The sequence below is a fragment of the Heloderma suspectum genome, chromosome 15 (genome assembly GCF_057233095.1).
Source record: "Heloderma suspectum isolate Gila_16-S chromosome 15, 16-S_ref, whole genome shotgun sequence".
Classification (NCBI taxonomy): domain Eukaryota; kingdom Metazoa; phylum Chordata; class Lepidosauria; order Squamata; family Helodermatidae; genus Heloderma; species Heloderma suspectum.
Window position 1 is genome coordinate 7,999,636 of NC_139472.1, and position 24,750 is coordinate 8,024,385.

At 44.8% G+C, this 24,750-nt stretch overlaps 2 protein-coding genes across 2 annotated transcripts; both read left to right on the forward strand.

Annotated features, from left to right (window-relative positions):
- On the forward strand, positions 1–15,063 carry CENPS (centromere protein S). The gene is made up of 5 exons (XM_084822257.1): positions 1–133; positions 2,740–2,863; positions 7,354–7,387; positions 11,653–11,719; positions 14,662–15,063. Exons 1-5 carry the CDS (start codon positions 71–73, stop codon positions 14,818–14,820), a joined length of 447 nt encoding a protein of 148 aa, XP_084678383.1. The 5' UTR covers positions 1–70; the 3' UTR covers positions 14,821–15,063.
- A 2,249-nt stretch (positions 15,064–17,312) lies between these two features.
- On the forward strand, positions 17,313–23,545 carry CORT (cortistatin). The gene is made up of 3 exons (XM_084822258.1): positions 17,313–17,718; positions 18,101–18,163; positions 21,151–23,545. Exons 1-3 carry the CDS (start codon positions 17,596–17,598, stop codon positions 21,364–21,366), a joined length of 402 nt encoding a protein of 133 aa, XP_084678384.1. The 5' UTR covers positions 17,313–17,595; the 3' UTR covers positions 21,367–23,545.
- Positions 23,546–24,750: the final 1,205 nt, after the last annotated feature.

Below are 24,750 nucleotides of genomic sequence, written 5' to 3' on the forward strand. Positions count from 1 at the left end.
GGGGCGGGGCGGGGCGGGGCGGGCAGCTCGAGCGCCATTTCCGCCCCGCCTCGGCAGAGGCCTCCGCGCCATGGAGCGGGGCCGGGGGCAGAAAGGAGGCGAGGGGCCGGGCGAGCGCCTCACGGACGCGCAGGTACGGGGGCTGGGGGGGCTCAGCCCGGGCTGCCCTGCTTGTTCTGAATACGGCCCCCGAGCGGGGAGGCCCCGTTTGGAGCCGTCCTTCCTCAGGGGAGGAGCATGTGCCCGCCCCTATCCGAGCATGTGCAGAGTGTTTTTTGTCGTCGTTCTTTTTAACTTTCGTTTGCTAGTGCAGGGAAAGCGTGACCAGCGGTGGAGCCAGGTGATTTTAGACCGTGGACTTAATCGTCTTAGGGCGCAATCCTACGCATGTTGAGGCGGAGAAAAGGCCTACGACGCCCAGCATGCCCCAGCCAGCCTTGCTGGCCGGGGCATGCTGGGAGTTGTAGGCCTTTCCTCTGCCTAAGCATGCATAGGATTGCGCCTTTACGGTGCAAACCTATGCATGTTGAGGCAGAGAAAAGGCCTACAGCTCCCAGCATGCCCCAGCTAGCCTTGCTGGCCGGGGCATGCTGGGAGTTGTAGGCCTTTCCTCTGCCTAAACATGCATAGGATTGCGCCTTTAGGGCGCAATCCTATGCATGCTTAGGCAGAGAAAAGGCCTACAGCTCCCAGCATGCCCCGGCCAGCCATGTTGGGAGTTGTTGGACTTCGTAAACATGTATAGGATTGGACCCTTAGATCACAATCCTGTGCGTGTTTAGACGGGGGGGAAAAAAAATCCTACAATTCCCAGTCCTACAAAAAGGCCCCACAATTCCTGGGAGTTGTAGGACTTTTTTCCCTGTCTAAACATGCATAGGATTGCGCCCTGAAATAAATAAATAAATGGACGGGCGGACCAGACCGGACCGACCCGACCGACCGGACGGACAGACCGGACCAACAGACCAGACGGACAGACCGGACAGACAGACATCCTGACATCCTCATCACACCCTATCTCACTTTCCCACCTCAGATCCCAAGAAGAAGAAGTGGGGTTTGGGGCGGGGAAGTCAAATAATAATAATTACGATATCACTTTCCTACTTCAGATCTTAATAATAATAATAGGTGGATACTGAAATCATCATCATATCTTTTTCCCACCTCAGATCCCAATACTACTAATAATAATAATAATGGTGGGGAAGTGAAATAATAATTATAATATCACTTTCCAACCTCAGATGTCAATAATAATAATAATAATAATAATAATAATAATAATAGGGTTAGTGAAATGCATTGAGCAGGGGGTTGGGTCTTATAGGCCCCTTCCAACCCTACTATTCTGTGATTCTATGAAATAATATTTTTTCCCAACTCAGATCTGGCTGGGGAATGCTGGGAGTTGTAGGATTTTTTTCTGTCTAAACATGCATAAGATTGCCCCTAAATGAACAGATGATTTAATGACAAATGCTATAAACATGCAGACTTGGCAATATAGCTGTGAGAACAATATATAAATAGAAAAGTACAATATGAGATAACAACATGTAATGATTAACGGGGTGGGGTGGGGAATGTGATAGTATGAAACAAAATGTAAATACAGAAACAATAGCAAATTAGTGAAGGGGCAAGACAGTACAATGGTGATATAAAAATAGCAGCAATTTACTTGAGAATAATTCACTAAAAGGAATAACCCAAACACCTGCCAATAAAGCATGTGTATTATTAAGTTCTAAATTGCATCCTTTTAAAACATCCACCAGTCCAAGCTAGTTAAAAGCTTACATCCATGGAGTGCTTAAACAACCTCTTTCTTGCAAAGTGAGAACGTGCAGAGTGCCTTTGCTATTGGGAGGGGAGAGTGTCCCTGAGCATGTGCAGAATATCCCCCCCCCGATGAGGTAGTTGTTGGGCAAATGCAGAGTGCCTTCCCCTTGCTAATAAGGGAGTAAATGTGCCCTTGAGCTTGTGCAGAATGTATTCTTTCCTTGCTTTGTGAGAGGGTACCTGTAGGCATGTGCAAAGTACCTTCCTTTTGCTAATGAGAGGGAGTGAATTTCTGCAAGCCGCATTGTTTGGGTGAAGAAATTTTTCATGCTGTACGATGTTAAAAAAGAAACTTCTAGACTGCAGTCCTAAAGACTTGAAACCAGTGGTAGCAAAATTGCCCTTGAGCATGTACAAAATGTCATTTTTCCCTTGGTGAGTGAGAGGATGCCATCGTGTATATGCAGAGAGCCTCTCCTGTGTTAATGAATGAAACCTTTGGCCAACCTTTTCCTCTGGATTGTTTTTGACTGTTTTGTATTGCGTTGTTTTTTAAAGCCCTTTTAATGAGGCTGACTTTTTTTTTTTTTATTTGAAAAGCAACTCAGAAATTTAGAAAACAAATCCATAAAATAAATTGTTTTCTTCCATGCAGATCTGAATGCTGTTTGGGTATGTTTGGAGGCTTGCAAAATTCCAGGGTCCCTGATTAATAATTTCATATGCAATGCTTCTGAAACACTTCCCGTGAAATAGTCCTGTTTTCCTCATGGTGTATTTAAACTATCTTGTTTTGCTACTTGTGTCTGCAAAAACTGGGTTTCTTAGGCTGTTGACAAGCCACAGTATTTGGTTTGATAGATCACAAGTTGTTGCGCAAGCCTAGTGTGCATATGAGAGTCAACCTGTGAGTATACAAGGGGCATTGTGTAGCTTGTTTTGTTTTCCCAGAGGTTGAAAGCTGCTGTTCATTATACTGTTGCGTGCCTCTGCGAAGAGGTTGCAGAAGACAAAGAAACTCAGTTTAGTAAACAAGCCATCGCAGCTATTTCTGAGATCACCTTCAGGCAGTGTGGTATGGTGCATATTTTATACATATCTATATTTGTCTGTAGCAGGAATCAGTGCTTTAAAAAAAACAAACAGAACTGGAATTAAAGATGTATAGAACTGATTTAAATCATTTTTGTTTTCCTAGCACTAGAGGGAGTACACAAGACAAGTTCTGAGTAATCTGTTGAACAACAGTGCACTCTTCACCACTGCTCTTCAAAGCTAAATTAACTGTTACTTTGAACATGTTTCTAGGGCTGTATGTGCTCCGTACATATACGAGTTCTGGTATTCTGAGCACAATTCAGCATTCACTTTTTAAAAGTTTTCTAGTCCCTTTTCCTTCCAGAAATCAAGAATTTTTATGCTGTCCTGCATAAAATGCAAATGATATGAAAGTGTAATTGATTCCAACGTTTCCCAAACTTTGGCTAACTAAGTATCAAGTGCTTTTGAAGCCATTTTTTTGCGATTAGTAGGTTGATAAACAAAATACTATATCCAATTGATATCTGCGACATTTACCCCTTCAAATCAATGACTACTCTGTCAAATCATCCAGGAATACTGGGTCCATAGAAACAGTAATGCCTGTAATTTTGTTAATAAGATCCAGAATCTTTCCTAAAAATTCCTGCTCTTGGGGGCAGGTTTCTGTTTCTCAGCCCATTACTAAGCTTCTTCGTTCATTCACCTTGCAGCTCTTAATACCCTTCCCTTAACTTTCTTGCATCCTGGGATCTCTTCCCAGTCCTCAGCTTGGCCCCTAAAGCTATTGCTGTCTCTGAAGCTGGTATGGAGTTTTCATCCCAGTCAAATTGACAACTTTCCATTCCGTCACAGAATCTGGGCTGCAAACTGACAGCTTTGTTTCATACAAGAAACACAAAACTATTTTGGATGTAACAACAACCCAGAGTATGGGTTGAGTATGGGTTGTTGTTGAATCGTGGGTTGTTGTTATGTACAAACCCTGCACTACAGTTTAAGTATGCACCCCAGTGTGGGATGAGCTTCCCAGAGAGGCTTGCCTGGGGCCTACATTGTGCTCTTTCTGGCACCAGGTGAAGACGTATTTATTTTCCCAGGCATTTTAGTCATGGCTGGCTAGGGAATGCTGGGAGTTGTAGGACTTTTTTCTATCTAAACATGTATAGGACTGTGCTTTTAGTTTCTGTTGTTTTAACTCTCTTAGGGTGCAGTCCTATGGGGCTAGGCGGCCGCCTCCGAACTCGGAGGCAACTGCCTATCCAATGCAGGGCAGGAGAAGCACGGAGGGGATCGTTCCCTCTGTGCTTCTCCTGTCTTGCATTTGTGGCTACACAGCCGATTTTGGCTGTCTAGCCACAGGAAGGTGGAGCAAGGGAGGAGGCTGCCGGACGACACATAGGATGTGTCGTACCAGCATTTCCGCCTTCCCTGCCCCAGAACATCCCATTTTGGGCGCTCCATGCCCCTCTTCTGAGCATGGAGCCGCAGGCAGCGCAGAAAGGGGGGAAGGTCAGTTCTCCAGGAATCAACCTCAGAGCGCGGGCTCTGAGATTGGTTCCCGGAAACTAGGGATGTACGAAAGTGACTTACTTTTCGCGGATTATGTTGATGGTGGTGGTGGGGCGCTCTGTCTTTCCCCCCTGGAATCCTTGAACGGCCGGCTGTGCTCCACGGAGCAGCCGGCCCGGCCCGGCCTGGCCAGGCCAGAGCCATCCGCAGCTGGATTTCCGGCCGCGGAGGGCTCTGGGTAAAAAACAAAACAAAAACGTGTATGCAATTGGCGGCGGCTATGGCCGCCGCCATTTGCGTTCCTTCTTTTTACCGTCTTAATCTACGTAAATATTTACGTAGACTATGACGGCGAAAATCAAGGGGAACGCAAATAGCATAGCGGGCACCATTTGCGTCCCCTTTTGATTCCCCGTTTTAGCCTACGTAAAGATTTACGTAGGCTAAAACGGTGAATGAAAAAGGGACGCAAATAGCGCCCGCTACGCTATTTACGTTCCCCTTGATTTTCGCCGTCGTAGTCTACGTAAATATTTATGTAGATTAAGATGGCCAAAAAGAAGGAATGCAAATGGCGGCGGCCATAGCCGCCGCCATTTGCGTACGCGTTTTTTTTTTAAACCCACCCCCAACCATGATAGGCTACGTAAAGATTTACGTAGCCTATCACGTCTTTTTTTTCTTTTTTTTTAAACCTAGCCATGATAGGCTACGTAAATCTTTACGTAGCCTATCACATCTCCCCCCCCCCCCCCCCCACAAGCCTGGAAATGGTGGCAGCGGCGGCAGCTGGTCAGGAGACCGGCTGCCGCTGGAGCTGCCGCCACCCGGAAGATCCACCCCAGGTAATTCTCGTCCTGGGGGGGATCCGCGGGGGGGTGGCAGGCCGTTCCGCCACAGATTTCGGGGGGCTGAATGCACTGGCATTTGGCCTCACCGAGATCCGTGGCGGAATTCTCTGACATCCCTACCAGAAACCCACATACCCTATGGCCATCTAGCGATTGACTAGTGGCCATAGGATTGCTCCCTCCCTGTATTTTAAATCTTTGCATTGCTGCTAGATTTTATTTTGATTTTTACTTTCATTTTATACTATAGTTTTAAATGTTTAAACTTTTATATTCTATCTTATGTTGTATTTTATGGTTTTAATTTTTGTGAACTGCCCAGAGAGCTTCGGCTATTGCGTGGTATAGAAATGTAATAAATAAATAAAAGTAACCATCAACAACTCAGGAAGAGAACTCATGGTCTGTTGGGTTGTGAACTCTGGGTTGTTTTTGGTTAACAGTCCATAGTTAAATCATAGCGCAGGGTTCGCATATAATGACAACCCACGAATCAGCAACAATCCATACTCAGCCTGTTACATGTGAACCAGGTCGATTATCAATTCTCCAACAGACAGACGTCTCTCTAAGGCAGAGCTTTCCAAACTTTTCATGTTGGTGACACACTTTTTAGACATGCATCATTTCGTGACGTGGTAATTCAGTTTTACTAGCAAACTGGAGGTTAAACTAACCCGTTATAAGAGATACGGACACATACATAAATTGTAATAATGAAATGTATGGGGATAGAAAACCTTTCATTTATATTTTTAAAAATATGATTTGTAAGATAATAATATACATTGCTGTCATTTATGAGTAACAGTATGTAAATATGTGCAAGAATTTAAAAAAGTTGAATAACACCAATAACTACCATTTTAATGGGATGTATGAGGTTGATGGGATGAACACAGCTTTTCAATATTTGGTGGAATATTAGATAAAGACACTCGCATTTCGTCATCAAGCATTTTTAAGCTTCCACGTTTCAGTGTCTTTAACTTTGCCATTGTTGAAAATAAATGGCAGAAATCAAATCATAAGTGCCATGTGGTGGGTGGCTTGCTGTGTGCCACATTGGGTTTGGGAGGGTGGCCTCCCTTCAGCCAGCAGCAGGTGGGTTGACTGGGTGACAGCCTGCAGCTGCGCTCGCCCGGGTGATGGAGCACGTGGATTCTGAGGCTTCTGGCCTCCACTGAGCTCCGTTCCGACTGGCCAAGATGGTGGACAGCCCGCTCAGTGCAGTCCCAGTCTGCGTTTCCACCTGCGTGTTACTCTGGCCTGGCCGCGCGGCAGCACGGTGCAGAAGTCTGCGAAGGGCACGCCCGAAACCACGCAGGGCTGGTGGCCGCTGCCACTTCTCCATGCTGGCGTTGGCCGAGCTCTGCTCCCAGGGCAGCGCCTCCCTTCACCTCATTTCGCCCCGTGCCTCTGCCTTTCTGGGGAGCGCAGGCTCGAAGCTCCTCGCCTGCCTGGCACAGCCCTCCCTGCTCTGGGGGCGTCCAGCGGGCCGTTGTTCTCCCCCGCTGCCCTGCAGCCGCACTGAGGATGCGGGGAAGACTCTCGCCCGAGCTGATTGCACATTGCTCAACTAATTGCTCCGCTAACTTCGAATTCTCCACACTCCTCGTGCAGCCAGCGTTACCACGCTCCTCGCTGTACCGCTCCGACACCGCCGGTCACGTGCGTCCTACGTCAAGATGCCACATGATCCTAAAGCAGCTAATGTTAAAGCACCTAAGCCTTAGCTGCTAAGCCTTAGCAGCTAAGCCGCTTTAACATTAGCTGCTTTAGGAAGTTCCGGGAGAGGGGCCAAGGGAAGCAAACACAAGTAAGGGAGCTCCGCGGTGCCCTTCCGCGCAATTTTCTGCATTTCGCGCTACACACTGCCGCCGACACACTAATGTGTCGCGGCACACAGTTTGGAAAGCTCTGCTCTAAGGCTACAGCTTTACCCTTAATCCCACTTACTGAGGAATAGGTTCCATTGAGCACAGAAGGACTTACTTCCAAATAGACACATTTATAATACTGGAACCCATATTATAATATACCTTGTGAAACTTTTAAACAAAATCTGAAAGATGCCTCATTGTTAGCAACAGAAATTGTCCTTGCTTTCCAAACTAGGGGCAGAAAAGAAATTTGATAATTCTTTCATTTTTATTTTCAGACATTTTTGCAAAAGACCTTGAAATGTTTGCTAGGTAAGTACTATCTGAAAAAGACGTAGTACTTAAAACAAGACATTGTGCTTCTTTGTCTGGGGAGAAGTTTTACGCAAGTTTTTCTCCCTCTCCTTGCTTTTCCTATAATCCAGCTAATACTCATTTGAGAATACAGCCTTGATTCAGCATTTGTGTTCTTTTGGGGTTAAGAGTCTATTATTTTGTAGTCTGAATGCAGGGTGTTTATTTGAACCTGTAAGCATCCTCAACCTCAGCCTCCTGTTCTTCTGAAACTCATTTGAGTAATTGGCTCAAAAACTGGTTGCATGTTGAATGAGAATAGCTCTCAAGGACCCTGGATTCTTTGGCAGATTTTTCTTCCGCCTATTTTACTCTCAGAATTGCTCTGGAAGCCAGTATAAAGCAGAAAAATGTATCTACACAACACAGACAAAAAAGGAAATTGCCTGGAGGATAATGAAGCCTTTGTGTCAGCTCTTGCCTCCCAAGAGCAGCCTTGTGGGTGGATTGTGTTCTGCCTCATGTAATTGCATGCAGGTGTATGCCTAAACCACAGCACACCACCGTCAGAAGGTCTCCTTTTGTTAGTAGCTTGTAGCCACAAATAGAGCCCCTTGAAGAGCGGGTGAGTAGGTGGTTTGTTTCCAGCTTTTCAGAAGAGCGTGTGGTGGCTTCGCACATGATGGGCCCACAGCCAGTTGATTTAGAGCTGGCGGTAATGCAAAATGATTGCTATGATGTTATTTTATGAATCTGTTAGACTTCTGGAGGCTGAAAACTTTTTGCCACCTGTAAGTAGGGGGTTGCCAGAAGTACTTATCTTTCAGGGGCGGCTGCTTGCTGTGTCTCTGTAAGCATCACTGCTCTGGGTTTGCTCCTTCCAATTAGGAAGCATGCCCGGATCAGTGGCTTGTGGAGAAACATAGTGGGAGAGGCTCCAAATATCTGCCTCGAGGCGCCTTTAAAGCATGCTCTGCATCCTCCATGTGACCATGCCCCTTCCCTTTTTAACTGCTCACTACTCAGCTGCAGGCTTCCCATTGCTGCTGGGTATGATGACATGGGCTTATGGTGTTAAATGTTATGCGCATTCTTATGGCATGAAGCTAGCCAAACCTCCTGGTTTTATCTGACCCCAGCTGGCGTTAAGCAGGGAGGGGACAAATGTAATTCTGACACTGAGTCAGGATTTTACAGAGCAATCCAGCGGCCGTCTATGGAGTGCTCTGAAAATCCTGTGCTCTCCCTGTGGACGCCCAGGAGAGCAGGAGTGATGGAAGTGATCATCTCCTCTCCATCCTCCTTCTTGCAGAGATTCCACTCAACGTGCTTTTGAGCACGATTAGTGGAATCGTGAGTATCGGAACTGGGAGGCTTTAGGATCCTCGGTGCTTCCCCTCCCCCTCATTTGTATCTTCACCCAAGGCAAGTGGCTGGGAGGGGCAGGGGAGGAATTTGGATTTCCCTTCCTGAGGTTGTAGCAATGTCTGTGGCCTCAGAGGGAGAACTCCACAATATCCTATGGTCCCTGGGATACTCCTGTCACCAGCAGCACCCATTCCAGCAAGCTGTGCTGACGAAACAGGGCCATTTCACCAACCTACTGAAAGACTATTTTCCCCTCTTCCCTCCCTGTTCCTTTTTCCTTGTAAGTTGTGTCTTTTAGACTATAAGCCCGAGAGCAGGGATTGTTACTGATTATTTATAAGCTGCCCTGGGAGCCTTTTTGGCTGAAGATAAAATACTCTAAATAAATAAACAAACAAACAAATAGGATTGCTCTCTTAGTGTACTATTTGGTATTTTATCTAATAGCTGTATTACATTAAAGCTGTTCCTTGTACCAGGCCTTTAAGGGGGGTGGCATAAGAAGGCAGTCATTTGACTGACTAGAAGCTTAATAGTCTTAGTATGCTGCCTCAGCATCCCTTCAGGTGGTATCAGAAGTCATCATCCTGTGCGTGCCATAGAGTCCAGTGATGTCATGGGCTTATGCTTGGGTTGGGAGGTTTTGCAATGTTCTCTTAATCCTCTAGTCACGTTCATGCTTGTCAATGACACTTTCAGAGCTCTTGTACACCTCCACCCATGCCTTTGCCCTTGCTATTCCTGCTGCTGCTTTCTTGCCGTCCTCCAGGTATCCCTGCTCCTGCACCTTCTGTCCCTTTAATACAGGTATGGGCAATTTGGGCCTGTCCAGATGTTTGGCCTACAACCTCCATAATCTCATACTATGTGTTAGTTCTCCTTATTTAAGTATTAAGACCACTGCAGGATCAGACCATCTAGCCAGTATACTGTTTCCAGCTATTCAAAGTTCCAGGTGGTTTGTTTCTCATCCAGTGGCTGCCTGTTTGTATGTTCATTCTTCTGGGTCATTGGAGGTCAATTTACTTGTTGCAAATTGCAGTTCTAAATCAGTGTCTTTACGTATTGAGTATATCAAGTGGGATTTGGATGACTCAGAAGGCACCTGGTCTTTAGCAGTAAGTGGGTATCTTCAACTAGCTTTGTTCGTTGGATTTTGTTTGCAGGGTTTGATTAATTTACACCCCTTCCCCCTTGAAGATTTATGGTTTTGTTTGAGTGTCTCAATAAGCTTTGAAGAAACACAGATAAGATGCTGGAGTAGTGTAACCTTTTCAGTTTTTTTAGCATAGAATTAAAATTAAAATAAAGGCACTTCGATCTACTTTTGCCCATTACACAAAATTGGAGGGGAATCACATTTTTAATGCATTTTTTAAAGTTTAAATAAATTTTTGTACATGAAGAAAACTAGCATATGAGGTAGGGAGTTGGTCTAGATGAGCTAGTTTCTCCCTGATATGCCAGTTTTCTATATGTAAGGATTTCATTTTACATGGAGGAGCATTGCGAAATGTGGCTCCCCCACCCACCTACTTGCAGTGTGAAGTGGTACAGTCCAGGAAGGATTCTGTCCCGTGATTTTCTGAACACTGAGATCCACTGTTCAAAGGAAGGATAGGGGATGGGGGCATAGCTCAGTGGCGAAGCCCCTGCTTTGCGTGCAGAAGGTCCCAGGTTCAATCCCCGGCATCTCCAGTTAGGGCTGAGAAAGACTCCTGTCTGAAGCCTTGGAGAGCTGCTGCCAGTCAGTGTTGACAACACTGGGCTGGATGGACCAAGGGTCTGGTTCAGTTTAAGGCAGCTTCCTATATTCTATCATAGGAAAGGTGGGAAAATCAGGATTCCTTCCAGGCAAAGCAAGGATCCCAGTGGCTGGACTGATGCTGCTGCTGTGCCAAAACTTCAGTATGTTTACCTACCTAGTGGCTATAGAAAAGGTTGGAGTGAAAGAACCAGTGACATAGGAGCAACCGATTAGGCAGGAAGACAGAGCAACAGCAGAGAGAGATCACTGCAGGCTTGGCAGGGAGGAAGCAGTGCGGACTGAGCCATACAGGTAGACTAGGTAGCTGTGTAGGGCAACTCAGTCCAAACGGCACTTGACACTTCCAGAAGTGGCATGTAAGTATCCGTTCTTACATTGCTTCAGAAATGGCTGGCTCCCTACAGGTACCAAGAATGTGACCCCAAATGCTCTGCAACATAAAGATGACTTGCATTCCTTGGATAGCAAAGAACTTTGAGCCAGCCCTGGGAGAGATAACGTGACCAGGAATCGTTTTTTAAAATTTATTATTTATTTGTTACATTTATACCTCACCTTTTCCTCCAAGGAGTCCAGGGCGGCGTACAGGATCCTCCTCCTTTGCATGTTATCCTCACAACAACCCTGTGAGGTAGGTTAGGCTGAGAATCAGTGACTGGCCCAAAGTCAACCAGTGAACTTCAAGGCCTAGTGGGGACTTGAACCTGGATCTCCCTGGTCCAGTCCAACACTCTAACCGCTATACCACATTGGCTCTCAAGAGGTATGGTCAGAATACAGAGTTTATCTATTGCTCATGCAAGATCTGGAAAGTGATCTGGGACTATTTAGGGTCAGCAAAAGCTAATGAGTAGAACAGGACTGTGGCTGGTTGAGGGGCAACCTCAATAAAAGATAGCTAAGACAAGCCAAAGATGTGGAGAACAGCCAAAGGCATGATCAATGGCAACTCCAAGGTTGCTTTTTCAAGACTGGTGAAACTTAGCAAGTACTTCTGTTAAAATGCAAACTGAAACTGCTTTGGCTGTCCCACAGTCAAATAAGCACCTATACAGATAGCATTATAAGGTCCTCTTCTACTGGCTCTAGTAAACCTTCCTGTAAACTACTTGTGTCTTGATAATTTGTTTATTCCTTCTTCACACAGGCATGCAAAACGGAGTACAATTAATGTAGAAGATGTGAAGCTTTTGGCTAGAAGGAGCAACTCATTGGTGAGATGGAACCGTTGATTTCTTCTCATGTTATTTTATTCAGAATAAGCCTTTCTTCCTAAGGATGCTTTTGTAAATGAATTAATATCTATTGCTGATGGAGCAACATTTTTCCTTGGGATTAGGTTTTGTTTTCCCCTCAGATGTCACCCTTAGAAGTCTTTTTCCTGTTCCCTTCTACACCTTTTTTGTTTTTCTCTGAAGTGTAGTCACACACACTGGATTACTTCAGGAGCAGCAGGCATTCTAGCTACAATAAAATAGCTGTGACCCTGTGCGGAGAGATGTAATAAAAACGTGTCTTGGTAGCCTCAGGACATGTGTATGTGGGTATTCCTCATTACTGTGGCATACTTTTCAGGGGCTAGAACCCACTTCATCAGATGCATGTGGTATCATTGTCAGTTTGCAGATCTCTCCGTTGTGTGTGCGTGCGCACATAACACTTTTGGGGGGGAAATTGGAAGCAGTGGTGCCAAATGACCATGAAATTGAAGTACGATCTGTGACATTTCTAGGTAAAGCTCAAAGGTAGCAGAGAGACAGTGTGCAACAGCAGTTATTGGTGATAACACTGTCTTCCTCACGTTTCTGCAGTAATTTAACAAACGTAGACAGAGAGATAAGCTTGGTCTTGATTGAGTCCTGAAAGCCTGTCATCAAACGTGATAAATTCTAGTTAAGCAATTCCATGTTAGAATCTCCTTTTGAAGGTGTTTTGTTTGAAGAGTGGTGACGTTCAGGTCAGCAGCAATGTCCTGGGTGACTGAAATGTTCTCGGACTCTAGAACTGATTCTAGACACATTACTGGAGAGCAACGTCTGCTGTCAAAAACAACTCCTGCTTCTCTTTCCCCTTTAGCAACGTCTATGAATACAAATACAGGACGCAACCTTTTATCACGTTGCAAGTTTTTCTCTGCTTTAGTGGTTGCTGTCTGCATGTGTTGAAAAGTTCATAGCAAAGTGACATCCCTTGATTTGTTTTTGTTTTACTGTACGTTACCCAAAGGAGGAAGAGTAGGACTGGGGAAAGGCTTTAGCTCAGCGGTAGAGCCCCTGCTTTGCATGCAGAACGTCCCAGGCTCAATCCCCGGCTTCTCCAGACAGGGCTAGGAAGGAATCCTGCCTGAAGCCCTGGAGAGCCGCTGCTGCCAGTCAGTGTTGACAATACTGGGCTAGATGGAGCAAGGGTCTGACACGGTATAAGGCAGCTTCCTATGAGCTGCTGGGCTGCTTGCTATTCTCAGTGGCAGTTACGCACTCCATAACATCTAGTGCTGGTCTGGGTTTTTCTGTTTGTGAGAAGAGCAGTGTTTTGGAGTAGGTTTCAGAGCTAGGTTGCAGGTAGTCCATAGTGCTGCAGCGTTCAACCCTCAAGGCCTATTAGGATATTATTTATTACAAGTTATTTATAGGCCGCCCTATAGCAAAAAAGTTTTCTGGGATATATAGCTGTTCCTTCATAAAAAGTAGAGCTTGAGCTTTGAATGTTGTGTGTTTCTGTTAATTTTAACCTCATCTGGGCAAGTCTCCTTCAATCAGCGAAATATGTTGCTATTTCAGAGAGGTTTGGGGGTGGGCAAAGGGTGCAGCTGAGTTGTGTCTCCTTGAACTAACAGCTGCAGTGCAGCTTAATTGAGCATGGAACATCTTGTCAGGAAGAGCAAGACGGTTGCGCCTCTCTACACTCTGCGATCACAACTGTGCCAGTTAATAGTCCCTTGTTTGTACTTGGTTGCTATTAGTGTTCTAATAGGGGAGTCGAGGGAGAACAATACTAGACAAGCAAAAGGCCCAGGAGGCATTGGAATCTGCCACATTAGGCCAATAATCAGCCCACTTGACCCCCAAAAAGTCTTACAGCACAATCCTATACTTGTCTACTCAGAAGTAAGTCCTACTGAGGTCAGTGGGATTTAATTGCTAGGTAGGTCTTTATAGGATTTCATTTGGCTATTAACAAGCTTTGGCAGGGCCTATAACACCCCATTGTATCCTGATAGAACCCACATCTCCATACTTTGAGGGTTTTTTTTTCATAGTTTTAACAAGGAACATAAAAAAAAATCCCTCAGTATAAGATAGTGGATCAATTGGAAATGTAAGATAAAAGGTTACCAGACACAAGAATCATTTTTTAAAAAATATATATATACAATAATAAGCTTCTGAGTTGTCCCTTGCAGAACAGATGAATCCAATAACAAAGTCATAAATGTTTTTATACAGAGGGAAATTGAAAAGAGATTCAGTCAGCCTAATAACAAATTATTTTCAAATTGTCAGTGATCAATAAACACAAGCCAAATTATCTTTGGATGGTTTTGCATCCAAGCTATGTTTGGGTAGTTTTGCAGCTGGCTTATCAGTGGGAGTTACACACTCAGCCAAGCTCCTACAAACATCTCTAGCTTACACTTTTCTACTAATGTAACTTTCTGATCTTTGGGCCCATTTCTCAATTTAAAAAAATGTCCCGAATCTGCTAGCCACCAAGTCACAGACCTACTTGCACTTACGAAAATAAAATGCTTTACAATAAGTCAGACTGTTTTGTCCCTGAAGTCCAGTGTTATCTGTTCTGACTGGCAGCAGCTCTCCAAAGACTCTGGCAGAGGAGGGCTTATCCCATCACCTGCTACTTGTTCCTTTTAACTGGCTGTGCCAGAGATTAAACTTGGGAACTTCTGCATGCAAAGGTGGTGCTCTACCACTGAGCTATTGTAGTCAAATATTTACTAATGGGAGCTTTCAGTGGGTTCTCTGTTCACAAATTACTCCCCCCCCCCCCCCCGCGCGTTCTCCACATGACCAATAAGCTGCTATCCCATTGCCATTATCTGCTCTTTGGAAGTCACTGTGTGAGCGTCTTCATTTTAAAATGGCCGAATGGGTAATCCTCAGCCCCAAAGGTGACTGATAAAGCTCTCTGTTTCTAGCTGAGGTACATCACCCAGAAGAGCGAAGAACTTACTTTGAAAAACCTGGAACAAAAAGAGAAAAGGAAAAAGAAATCAGGCTCAAGGAAAGGGAGAAGAACCTCTGATGAGCAGGCAGAACCGGTGGTGGCTGAGAGTGAAGATTCCAACATGGCATAATCCTTCTCCTTCAGCTACATCAAGACTTTTGCCTCATTGTTTTATTATGAACAATGAAGATCTTGTGTTGCCATAAGATTTCCATTTGCTGCTTGCTTTCGGTTTGAACTTCATGGTTTTCATTAAGCAAGCATAATAATTGGAATATCAATCCCGTTTTTGTTTGCTTTTTGCAACAGTTGTTGGAAATGGATGCTTTAAATGTTTGGGGAAGAAAGATTTGCATAAATGGAAAAGATAATACTTGAATCTTTATAGTTGTCATTTTAAAGAACAAAATTGTCACTTATTAAAGGCAGGATTTATTTTCTCCAGGCCATCGGTCATAATATCATATTAAATGCTGATAGCTTAGAGGGCCATGAGACAAACTTTTATATTTTTGGAGTGTGTCTTGTCACTGGACTTTTGAAGGTATGCATCCACAGCCATCCAAGATACAACACAGCCCACAAGAGTTTTTTAAAATCTACTAAAAGAGCAACTCTCCCTGGGAGAGTTTCATCATTTGGTGGGGTGGTGGTTCTGGTTAATGTGCACATCCTAATAAGGGATTGGAAGGTTAAGCGGGTCGCAGTTTATCAGGTGGAGAGGCAATGAGGCTATACTAACCAGCTTAGCAGATTTCTCAAAGGAAAGAGCAGAACAAGGAAACAAAGATGAGTAATGGAACAGCTTCCAGGGAGTTGAGGAAGTAAGAAGCGGAGATACCAGAAAAGTTAGGAAGCCTTAAATATGAAGACTAAGAACTTTAAGGTTATGGAAGAGGATGAGTATTCGGTGTATCTCCTAACACAGGCAGTGGTGTAGTAATGAGAGAATGAGATAACTTGAGCAAAGATACTTAGATTTGACTGAAGAAGAGAGAGTCCCAGAAGGAAGAAGGTTGCAGTAGCAGAAATGACCAGAGCATAGGTCAGGAGTTTCAGTTCTCACTGCATATAAAAATTTGGAAAACATAAGAGAGTAAGCAACTGCAGGACTTGGCATTAGCCTGGATATGTGGAGAAGAAGAAAAGGGAGACATGATAGATGGCCCCATCATTGCACGTGCCATCAATAAAGTTGTTAGCACTGCAGGAGAGTGAAGAAAAGAGCCCATATCTGCCCGTAGAGTCACTCCTTGTCATGAGAACTTTCAAGAGTTTGCACAGGAATTGTTTCTTTACCCATCCTTCACAGTGCCGTTGCTATAGGTACTTCTCACTTGCAAATTTTGGAACGTTTGAAGATCCCTACTGCATAAGACCAAAGGTCCTCCTGAGCCAGAATCCTGGGTCAACCAAATGCCTCCAGGAACCCCGCAAGAAGGCCTGAGGCAATAGTCCTCTCCCAGTATTCCCTGGCACCTGGTATTGAGTGGCATTGCCTTTAAAACTGGGTAAAACTGGGGGTTTCTATAGCTATCTTGACTACCAGCCATTCAGACATTAGCCCTCCTCCATGAGTCTGTCTAGTCCTCTTTTCAACCTGTTTAAGCTAGTGCCCCCCTGCTTTGTGGCAGTGAAATTCATAGATGAATCCTGCATTGTGTGAAGAAGGATTTTCTTTTGCTTGTCAGGAATGTACTGCCAGTTGGCTGTAGTATTATGGTATAGTATTATGTAGAGCAGGAGAAAAACGTATCTCTAGCCACTTTTGCCACACCATGCAAAATTTTATAATCCTCTATCATGTCCTCACTTTCAACAGTTTTGCCTCTTTGTTCATCCCATCCCATATCTTCGTGATTCCCACTCTACTGAAGGGAGCTAGTGCCTGGATTTCGGCTTTGTTCAGAATCCATTCCCTGGGTCCATTCTAAAACATGCTTTGTTAGTAATCTGGCAATTAACCTAGAATCATAGACTTGGAAGGGGCTATTTAGGCCATTGAGTCCAACCCCCTGCTCAGTGCAGGAATCCAATTCAAAGCATCCCTGACAGATGGCTGTCCAGTGTCTGCTTGAATGCCTCCAGGGACAGAGAGCCCATCACCTCCCTAGGCAGTTGGCTCCATTGCCTGACTGCTCTGCCACTTAGGAAGTTTTTCCTGAAGTTCAGCCGAAAGCTGCTTTCCTGTAATCTATGCCTGTTGTTTTGTTTCCTACAGTCTTGGATGACAGAGAACAGGTTACTGCCTAGACGATCACCAGTTCCTGCTAGCTGGAATTGCTGCAATTGAATTGCCCTTTGGGATAGTTTTCCTATTTGTCAAGTCTGGATGTGATGTATAAAAATCCTAAACTAAGTTCTAGTACTGTTGGGAGATGCTTTCCTACAAGTGAAGCTTCTGTTCATTCCCAGTACATCTCAGGGTCCTTGCTGCAGTTTTCCTGGTGATTCTCAGTAGACTTTCTTCCTCCCTTCCTGCTAAACCCACCATTGTGAATCATTTGTTGCTAAATCACCCTATTTTGTACTGAAAGCATCCTAATCATTATGGGAATAATGGCGAGGAAATGAGGTTCAGTTGGGTGTTGTTTTTTTAGGAAATAAAAATGCATACACAGCTTAAATTAACAGTAAATGTTCTCTTAATGGCATCGGCACCCAGAGGCTCTAATTAAGGGTTAAAAACACACAAGATGCACAATTTGGGGACTTAATTGCTCTCCGGTTCGTGCGTCATTGCTTGTGTTTGGAAAGGAAAAAAGAGGTGGTAGTGGCAGTCAGGGGGAAAGGGGCTCCTTTAATAAAAAAACATATTGTTGGAAAGTGTGTGCCCCCTCCCCATCTCTAAAAAGTACAAAATATAACTTGCAAGCAGGTGTCGCTTGTGGCAGAACTGAACCAGATGGCATTCCTTGTGCATCCCCCTCTCTGTCTGTTTCTGCCGGCACTAATCTCCTTCTCCTGGCCCATGGGGGCTGCTGCAGCTGCTGCACTTCCAGAAGGGCTTGTGTGGAAACACAGCAAGGTAAGCTGAGAGCAGGAGAAGCCTTGTCACTGCTGATAAAATTTAGCCAGGACTGCAGGCTTAGAACTCGCCCGCACTTTCTGTACATTTTATGAGAAAGTGTTAATAATCGAATAATCAACAAAAGCTTTATAGAGGAATCTTACGCACATCTACTCAAACATAAGTCTTGTTGCATTTAGTGGGGCTTATTCCCAGGTAAGTGGATATAGTTGTTTAACCCTTTGTTGTTTAATCGGCAGGAGAGGGGGAGAAATTTTTATCTGTGGAGCTGTGGGATAATGGCATGTCTTTTTAAAGGTGACTTTTGGTTCTGGTGTGTCACTGTCATCGGGAAACAAAAAGAGACTGTTGAAAATGCCCTTTCCGCTTTTACTAACATCACAGTCCTATGCCTATTTACTCTGAATTAAGTCCCACTGTTTTCAGTGGAGCTTACTCCCAGGTAAGTGTGCATAGGATTGTTACCTCACTCACGCTTCTCTGCGTTTCTCAAAAAGGTACCTTTGGTAACGTGCAAATTTTATCCATTATGTTTGCTGCACCATCCATGTACATGGCACATCATAGAGTTAAAAAGGCAATAAAGATAGTTCCCTGCTCCCAATGAGCTTACAGTCCTAAATAGATATTGGAAAACTCACACAGGGAGGTAAATTAAATTGATAAGTTGAAAAATCAAATAATCATCTAAATTTTAAATTGGTAGATAACCCTAGTTCGTATTACCATTTTTCCATTAGTTTACTGCTGGAAGCCCCCAATCCTGCAACAATTCAAAATTACTCATGGGTGTCATGAAACCTGATCTTATCCATGTTTACCTGGAAGGAGGTCCTATTGACATCAGTGGGTTCCATACTCCAGGAAATAAAGCCAGACTGCTCACTTGAGGGAATGATATTAAAGGCAAAACTGAAGCCACATAATGAGACGACAGGATACCCTGGAGAAGATGCTGATGCTAGGGAAAGTGGAAGGCAAAAGGAAGAGGGGCCGACCAAGGGCAAGATGGATGGATGATATTCTGGAGGTGACGGACTCGACCTGCGGGAGCTGGGTTATAAACAACAACAACAAAAGTATGAATGGCATTCCAGTCTTGGTTCTTGATCCTACAGGCAGCAATTTAAAGCATATGGATTTAGAAGCAATCCCTTATTGACATCAGTAGCTCTGGTGTCTGAGTAAACATGGTTAGGATGGGACCGTAAATACCTCTGGCTGGGAAGTTGTTTGCTTTTCGCCTTGCTCCTTAAATGTAGCTGCAGGATGGGACACTTACAATGAAGCTTTTACACAGTATTCTCTTTAAAAAAAAATTTTTTTTGACACTATCAAACATTTTGTTTTTATGGAGTTAAGACTGAGGTGAGAACCCATACATGAAAGGCTCAGGAATTTAGATTCCGGAAATATGAACTGGAGGGTGTTTCTGTGCAGGAAAGAACAGAGCCTGCTGTGAACAAAGCTGAATTAGCTCTGAGGCGTTATTGAAGAACTTGCCCTCGAACCTTCATCCCATTTGTCTCTGCTTTTTATACATACATATATATATATATTCCAAAGTTCCTCATTTGTCAGTATAATTGAATGCTGTTATGGGTTTTCAAAATGGCCATTAAAGGAGCCGTTTAAGAGTTTTCAGCTCCATGCTTGATTTACTATACTCTCTCTTGAAAAAGATCCAAGAACCAGTACATAAAATTCACCATTAAAAAGATATTTTTCTTCCAAATTATTGGATGAGCCACAGCATGGCAGCCTGATAGTTTATTAGCTTGATCGCCTTTGTCATTATTTTTAATGAGAGCTTTTGAATGAAGTGGAGGACTAGAGTGGAATTATTCTTACAAGGAAGTGCACAAAAGTGGTCCTTTTAATTCTTTTAATGAACAAAAAAGGCTTGGGTTGCCATTTGCCACTTAGAAAGTTATGAAGCAAAAGGAATCCTCTCCCTCCCGCTCTCAGCAGGGGAAAAGCAGGATGTAGGAGGACAGACAATCTTAGTCTGCTGGTACCTATCAGTATGTGGTCATCGCTCATTTTTGACCCTCATGGAGAAGGCAAAACGGCCTACTTCTCATTGAAGTGGTCCACCCTGGAGAGGGGCCCTTTCTTAGTGGCAGAGCACCTGTTTTGCATGCAGAAAGTCCCAGGTTCAATCCCTGTCTGGGAAAGCTGCTTATCCGAAACCCTGGAGAGCTGCTGCCAGTCAGTGTTGACTAAGCTAGATGGACCAACTTGGTATAAAGCAGCTTTCCCTATGCTATTTAATCAGCCCTTTATTCAGAATCATGAGGACTGGCATCTTACTTTCATTCTAGGGGAAGAACTATCCATCAGTGATAGAGAACCTGTTTTGCATACAGGTCCCAGGTTCAATATCCAGGTAGAGTTGGGACAGACTCCTGTCTGAAGCCTTGGAGAGCCACTGCCGGTCAACACAGACTCTACTGAGCTTGATGGACCAAATAGTCTGTATAAGGCAGCTATCAATGCACCTGTGTCTAAGTTGTATTGCTTCAGACTGCAAGTGGGAGCACACATCATTGAATACTCCATACAAAATACAACCTCAACCCAAAAACACTTTCCATAGAAAACTGTGGTTGGCTTGAACACCCTCCCCCCCCCCCCCGACACAGCAACTTTCTGTGCGTGGGGATTCCCCCCCCCCTTTTTTTTAAGAAGGAGTATTCAGTCATGTGAGCCCTACACCTGCAACCTGTTATGAAACAGCCCAAACACAAGTTGACCACCCCAGTGAGAACTAGAGAAAGAAAATGCCAAAGTCGTAATCAGGGTTTGCATTTCAACTGGTGTTTCCCCTTTGCTTCCAAGCCATACCCCTAAGGGTTGCCTTGTTAGGGCTGGTTTTCGGTAGATAAAAAGAATTAGCCAATGTGCAATGGGGGAAGAGAGCTCAGTGGTAGAGCATGTATACTTTGCATGCACAAGGTCCCAGTTTCTGTCCCTTTTGACTGGAGATGCCAGGATCTCTGGTAGTCGGGCTTGGAAAGACCAGTACATGAGAGCTGGTTGGATCAGATACTACTGAACTAGATAGTTCCAGTGGCCCGATTCAATATTGGGCAGCTTCGTATGTTAATATGGCTCTAATCTCCCAGCATTTAAAAAGCCGTGGGATTGGATGCAGTTTTAACCTGGACCATCTGCACTGACAGGAGTAGACTTCCCCATCTACCCCTTCCCATGGCAGCCCCCTGAAAATGCTACACAGAGAGTCCAGAGACGCTAGTGAATGGGGTGGTGTGTGTTGGGGGGTGGTGATCCCCCAAAATTGAGCAGAGGAACCTTCCGCAAGGTTGTGGAAGGTCCCTTCCTCTCTCAGAAGACAGATCCTGCATCGAACCCATGTTCTTTGTGCTTCTGCAATGATGCCTAATCCATTTTTGCTTCATTTACAAGTATCTCCAGGCACCAGCAGACCTCGACAGGAGCGAGCTGTTTGCTTTCCTCTCTGGGCTGGCAGATTGGGCATCCCGCATGAATGAGGCACCTCTCTCAAGGCAGGAGAAGATGGCACTCAGCCCTCGGGAGGAGAGAGCCCCCTTTCCTCAGCCCCCAGCTCGGGAAAAGGCGCCCTGTAAAAACTTCTTCTGGAAGACTTTCTCCTCTTGCTAACAGAAATGATTTCTTGGAACGCTCCCATAGCACCAGTGGACTCAAGATGAGTATGATCGGTGGCTATCTCCCTCTGGGAGTAAGCGCTGTTGTGTAATTAGTTTTCGCCTTCCCTTCTGTTGATATTATGTGTGTGCATAGAGAGAACCAACTTTATCTTCTCGTATGGAATTCTTGACTCCTGCGTGGAAGCACTTGCAGGGCATTTACTGCTGCTCCACGTTTAGGTTGTGAAAGACAGCATGCCCCAAGTATATTTGCTGGAAAATAATAACTTTTGCATGTCTCCAACAAATTACTCAGAGCAGTGGAGTCCACAGCATGCAGTGCAGCTGGTATCAAAAGGGAGACGTGTGCTCCAGGCTCTCTGTTACTTCATGTTGTGAACGTGCATAGGGTGCTCATAAGAGCAGGAAAGAAAGGAATGTGTTTCCGACTTGATCTTCAGCTTGTCAGTCCACATACAAAGAAAATTACCAACCAATTCCCTTTGGCTTATGCTTGTTGTAGAGAGAGTGTGTGTGTGTGGGGGGGGGGGAGCTTATGGAACCCACCTGTATAGGAACTGCCTTATAACCAGGGCTGTCTTTAAAAATAAAACAATCAAAATTGTTCTACTGGGGTCTCCAGTGTGGTGCCCTGGACACTTCCCTTGGCCAGGCTCCCTGCCACTCCTGATTTTAAGGCTTTTTAATTAACAAAATAACTCTGAGGCTGGCCTGCTGCAAAACAAAGTGCTGCCCTCCAGCGCCATCTTTATTTGGCTTCTAAAGAATGTTGGAGAGGGGGGTTGTTTTGGAGCTCAGATCCCACCTTGGACTTTGGTTCTTGTACAAGTTACTTTTCTTCTAACCTCACCAATTGCCTTCTGGGAAATGAGTGTTTTGTGACCAGCTATGCCCACAATAGTAGCTATTTTATGAATGGGTAAGGCCCCCATGGCAGCCATGTTGTGAGAGCATCCACAACACTCCCTCCACATTCCAAATCTGCCCACAGATCCAAAAAGGTTGGGACCCCTGTTCTACTTACATTTTAATCTCACCTTTCCTCCAAGAAGCTCAGTGTGGTGTACTTGTGGCTTCCTTTCAGCTCTCACAATCTGTGAGGCAGGTTAAACTGAGAGTGACTGATTCAAGGTCACCCACTAAGCTTTTGTATCTGAGCAGGGATTTAAACCCTGGCTTCCCCTGGTCTAAATCTGACACTGTAGCCGCTACTAAACTCTGGTTTTAAGATAACCCAAATTCTGTGACAACCAAAACAGAATTATCTTATGTGAATGTAACAGACCTGCGGCATTTCTCTTTATTTAGCGTAATTCTGCTATTCGTAGTGGAAAACTGTACAAGGACCTAATGCCTCACCTGCTTAACCACTGGCAATCTTATTTCAGCTGCTTCTCTGCCTCTGGAGATTTGTGCAGTCTTTGCCCACATTGTTTCAAGCATGTTTTTTGCCACCATAAGGGCTAGAAACTTGCTTTCTTTAAAAAACAAAACAAAACAGTTTCTTAAAAGGCCAAACCCTATGTTCTGTCTCTGCTTTCTGTGGGCTTCAGTGGAACCCCAGCAGATGCACAGCTCTGGTTATATATCGGTGAATCCACTGAAAACAAGTGGCTGCATTCTGCAGCTAAATGTGCAACCCCCAAACCCAGATGGTTAGGACTGAGGAGCCAGGTTTCAAAGTTAAATGCATTTACTTTGAAACAAGCCCTGCTGATTTTGTTTCTCAGAAGCATGTGTAAGAGTGCAGCCCTGTTTTCTGTATACAAAGAGTTGAACGCTACTTAGCAATGCTGGCTAGATGATGGCAAAATTTCTTCCAGACATAGCTGTAACTTTCTGCTCGTTTAATGTTAAAAGCATGGAAACCTCCTCTGAAATGCTTTTGTTGCAGAATTGCGAGGAAGAAGTGGGAATGGTCATAAGCATGTTGAAATGTCTGCCAAGATGCATAACCTTGAACTGTTAGTCTTTGTATGAGGGAAGGAGCAAAAACCACACACACACACATGCAGATTGGGGAAGGTTTCAGCTGTTCCTCACGGACTCTCACCAGCAAGCTAAAGAATGCCGTCCCAATTTGCCTTTCTCCGCTATTTTTCAGTGCTGAGCTTGTTTCCCAGTACAGTAGTCTTGACATGCTGAAATAAAATTTTGCTGTGCATACGTAACCTTTGTGCTGTATTCTGTCCAGAGAGAACATGAAATGCAGTTTTGAGCGCATCCTTCCTTAGCAACATTTCATTTAGTGCGAATGAAATTAGCCCACGAACCACCCCCGGCCTCCTTGGGATCGCAGGCCAGCCCTCCTGAGATGGCCATGCCCTCTTCCACTGGCCCCACCCCCTTTCCGCTAACTCTAGCTGATCATTTGATGGTTTCCTGGCTTTTGCGTGGTTCACCCACCCCATTCTAAAAGACTGAAATGCCTCTCCTAAGGCTTAGGTACTAGATTTAAGCTAAAATATGCTGGTATGTAGGGTACTCTGAACCTGTCACCATTGCCTTTGGCCTCACCCACCACTGGAATGCTGTCCCTGAGAGTTGCTCTGAAGTTGAATTTGGCCCTTGAGCCGACACGCTTGATCTAATGCCTTCCTAGAGCAGACCCGTCTCCGACCATTACTGGGATATTTGTGAACTTGTCATCAATCAGTTTTTGTGTGTGAATCGGATAGCAACAGGGACCTAGTGCCTTTCCTTCACCACTCCTCTCCCTGTCTCTCCCCACTTATTAGTTCGTCTTCCCCTGCCTCTACCCCAAATGGGTTTCCCCCAATTGCTAATCATTGGTTTCCCAGGTTCTGTGCAATGTTTTCCCCACTCTGAAAGGTGGAAATGTCTCTCCTAAGGCTTAATTTGATGCAATGAATATGGACTTGAGCACGCTCCGGGAGAGAGCGCAGGACAGGAAGGCCTGGCGTGCCATGGTCCATGGGGTCACGAAGAGTCAGACACGACTGAACAACAACAACAAAGGCTTAATTACTGGCAATAAAAGCTTTTGGCTAAAATATGCTGGCATGTTTTATATTTTGACCTGATCCCTTTTGTCTTTGGCCCACCGACTGATAGAATGCAGCCCCTAAGAGCTTCCAAGGAGGCTGGAAGGGGTTCAACAGCGCTCCTTCAAAGCTGCTAACAGCACCTTTGATTTGGCTTTCTCATCCCAGCTGCCACCTTGTCAGTTGTCTTTTGTTTTCATTTTACGGGGAGAAATGGTGGAGACTCTGCCATCCCCGGACTAGCTGGGTTCAAGAAAGCACATTGCTAGTAGCAGACAGTCTTGTCGAACTTGCAGCCTGTGATCAAGCACTGCTGCGGAAGTTGTTTTGACACAGCACTTTTTTTTAAGCACTTGCAATTTCTTCATGGT

Coding starts and splice junctions, on each gene's coding strand:
- CORT (XM_084822258.1), top strand. CDS start 17,596: ATGGCATTCCTTGTGCATCCCCCTCTCTGTCTGTTTCTGCCGGCACTA. Junction 17,719..18,100: donor TTGTGTGGAAACACAGCAAG/GTAAGCTGAGAG, acceptor TTTTACTAACAT/CACAGTCCTATGCCTATTTA. Junction 18,164..21,150: donor TCAGTGGAGCTTACTCCCAG/GTAAGTGTGCAT, acceptor TTCATTTACAAG/TATCTCCAGGCACCAGCAGA.
- CENPS (XM_084822257.1), top strand. CDS start 71: ATGGAGCGGGGCCGGGGGCAGAAAGGAGGCGAGGGGCCGGGCGAGCGC. Junction 134..2,739: donor AGCGCCTCACGGACGCGCAG/GTACGGGGGCTG, acceptor TTGTTTTCCCAG/AGGTTGAAAGCTGCTGTTCA. Junction 7,388..11,652: donor GACCTTGAAATGTTTGCTAG/GTAAGTACTATC, acceptor TTCTTCACACAG/GCATGCAAAACGGAGTACAA.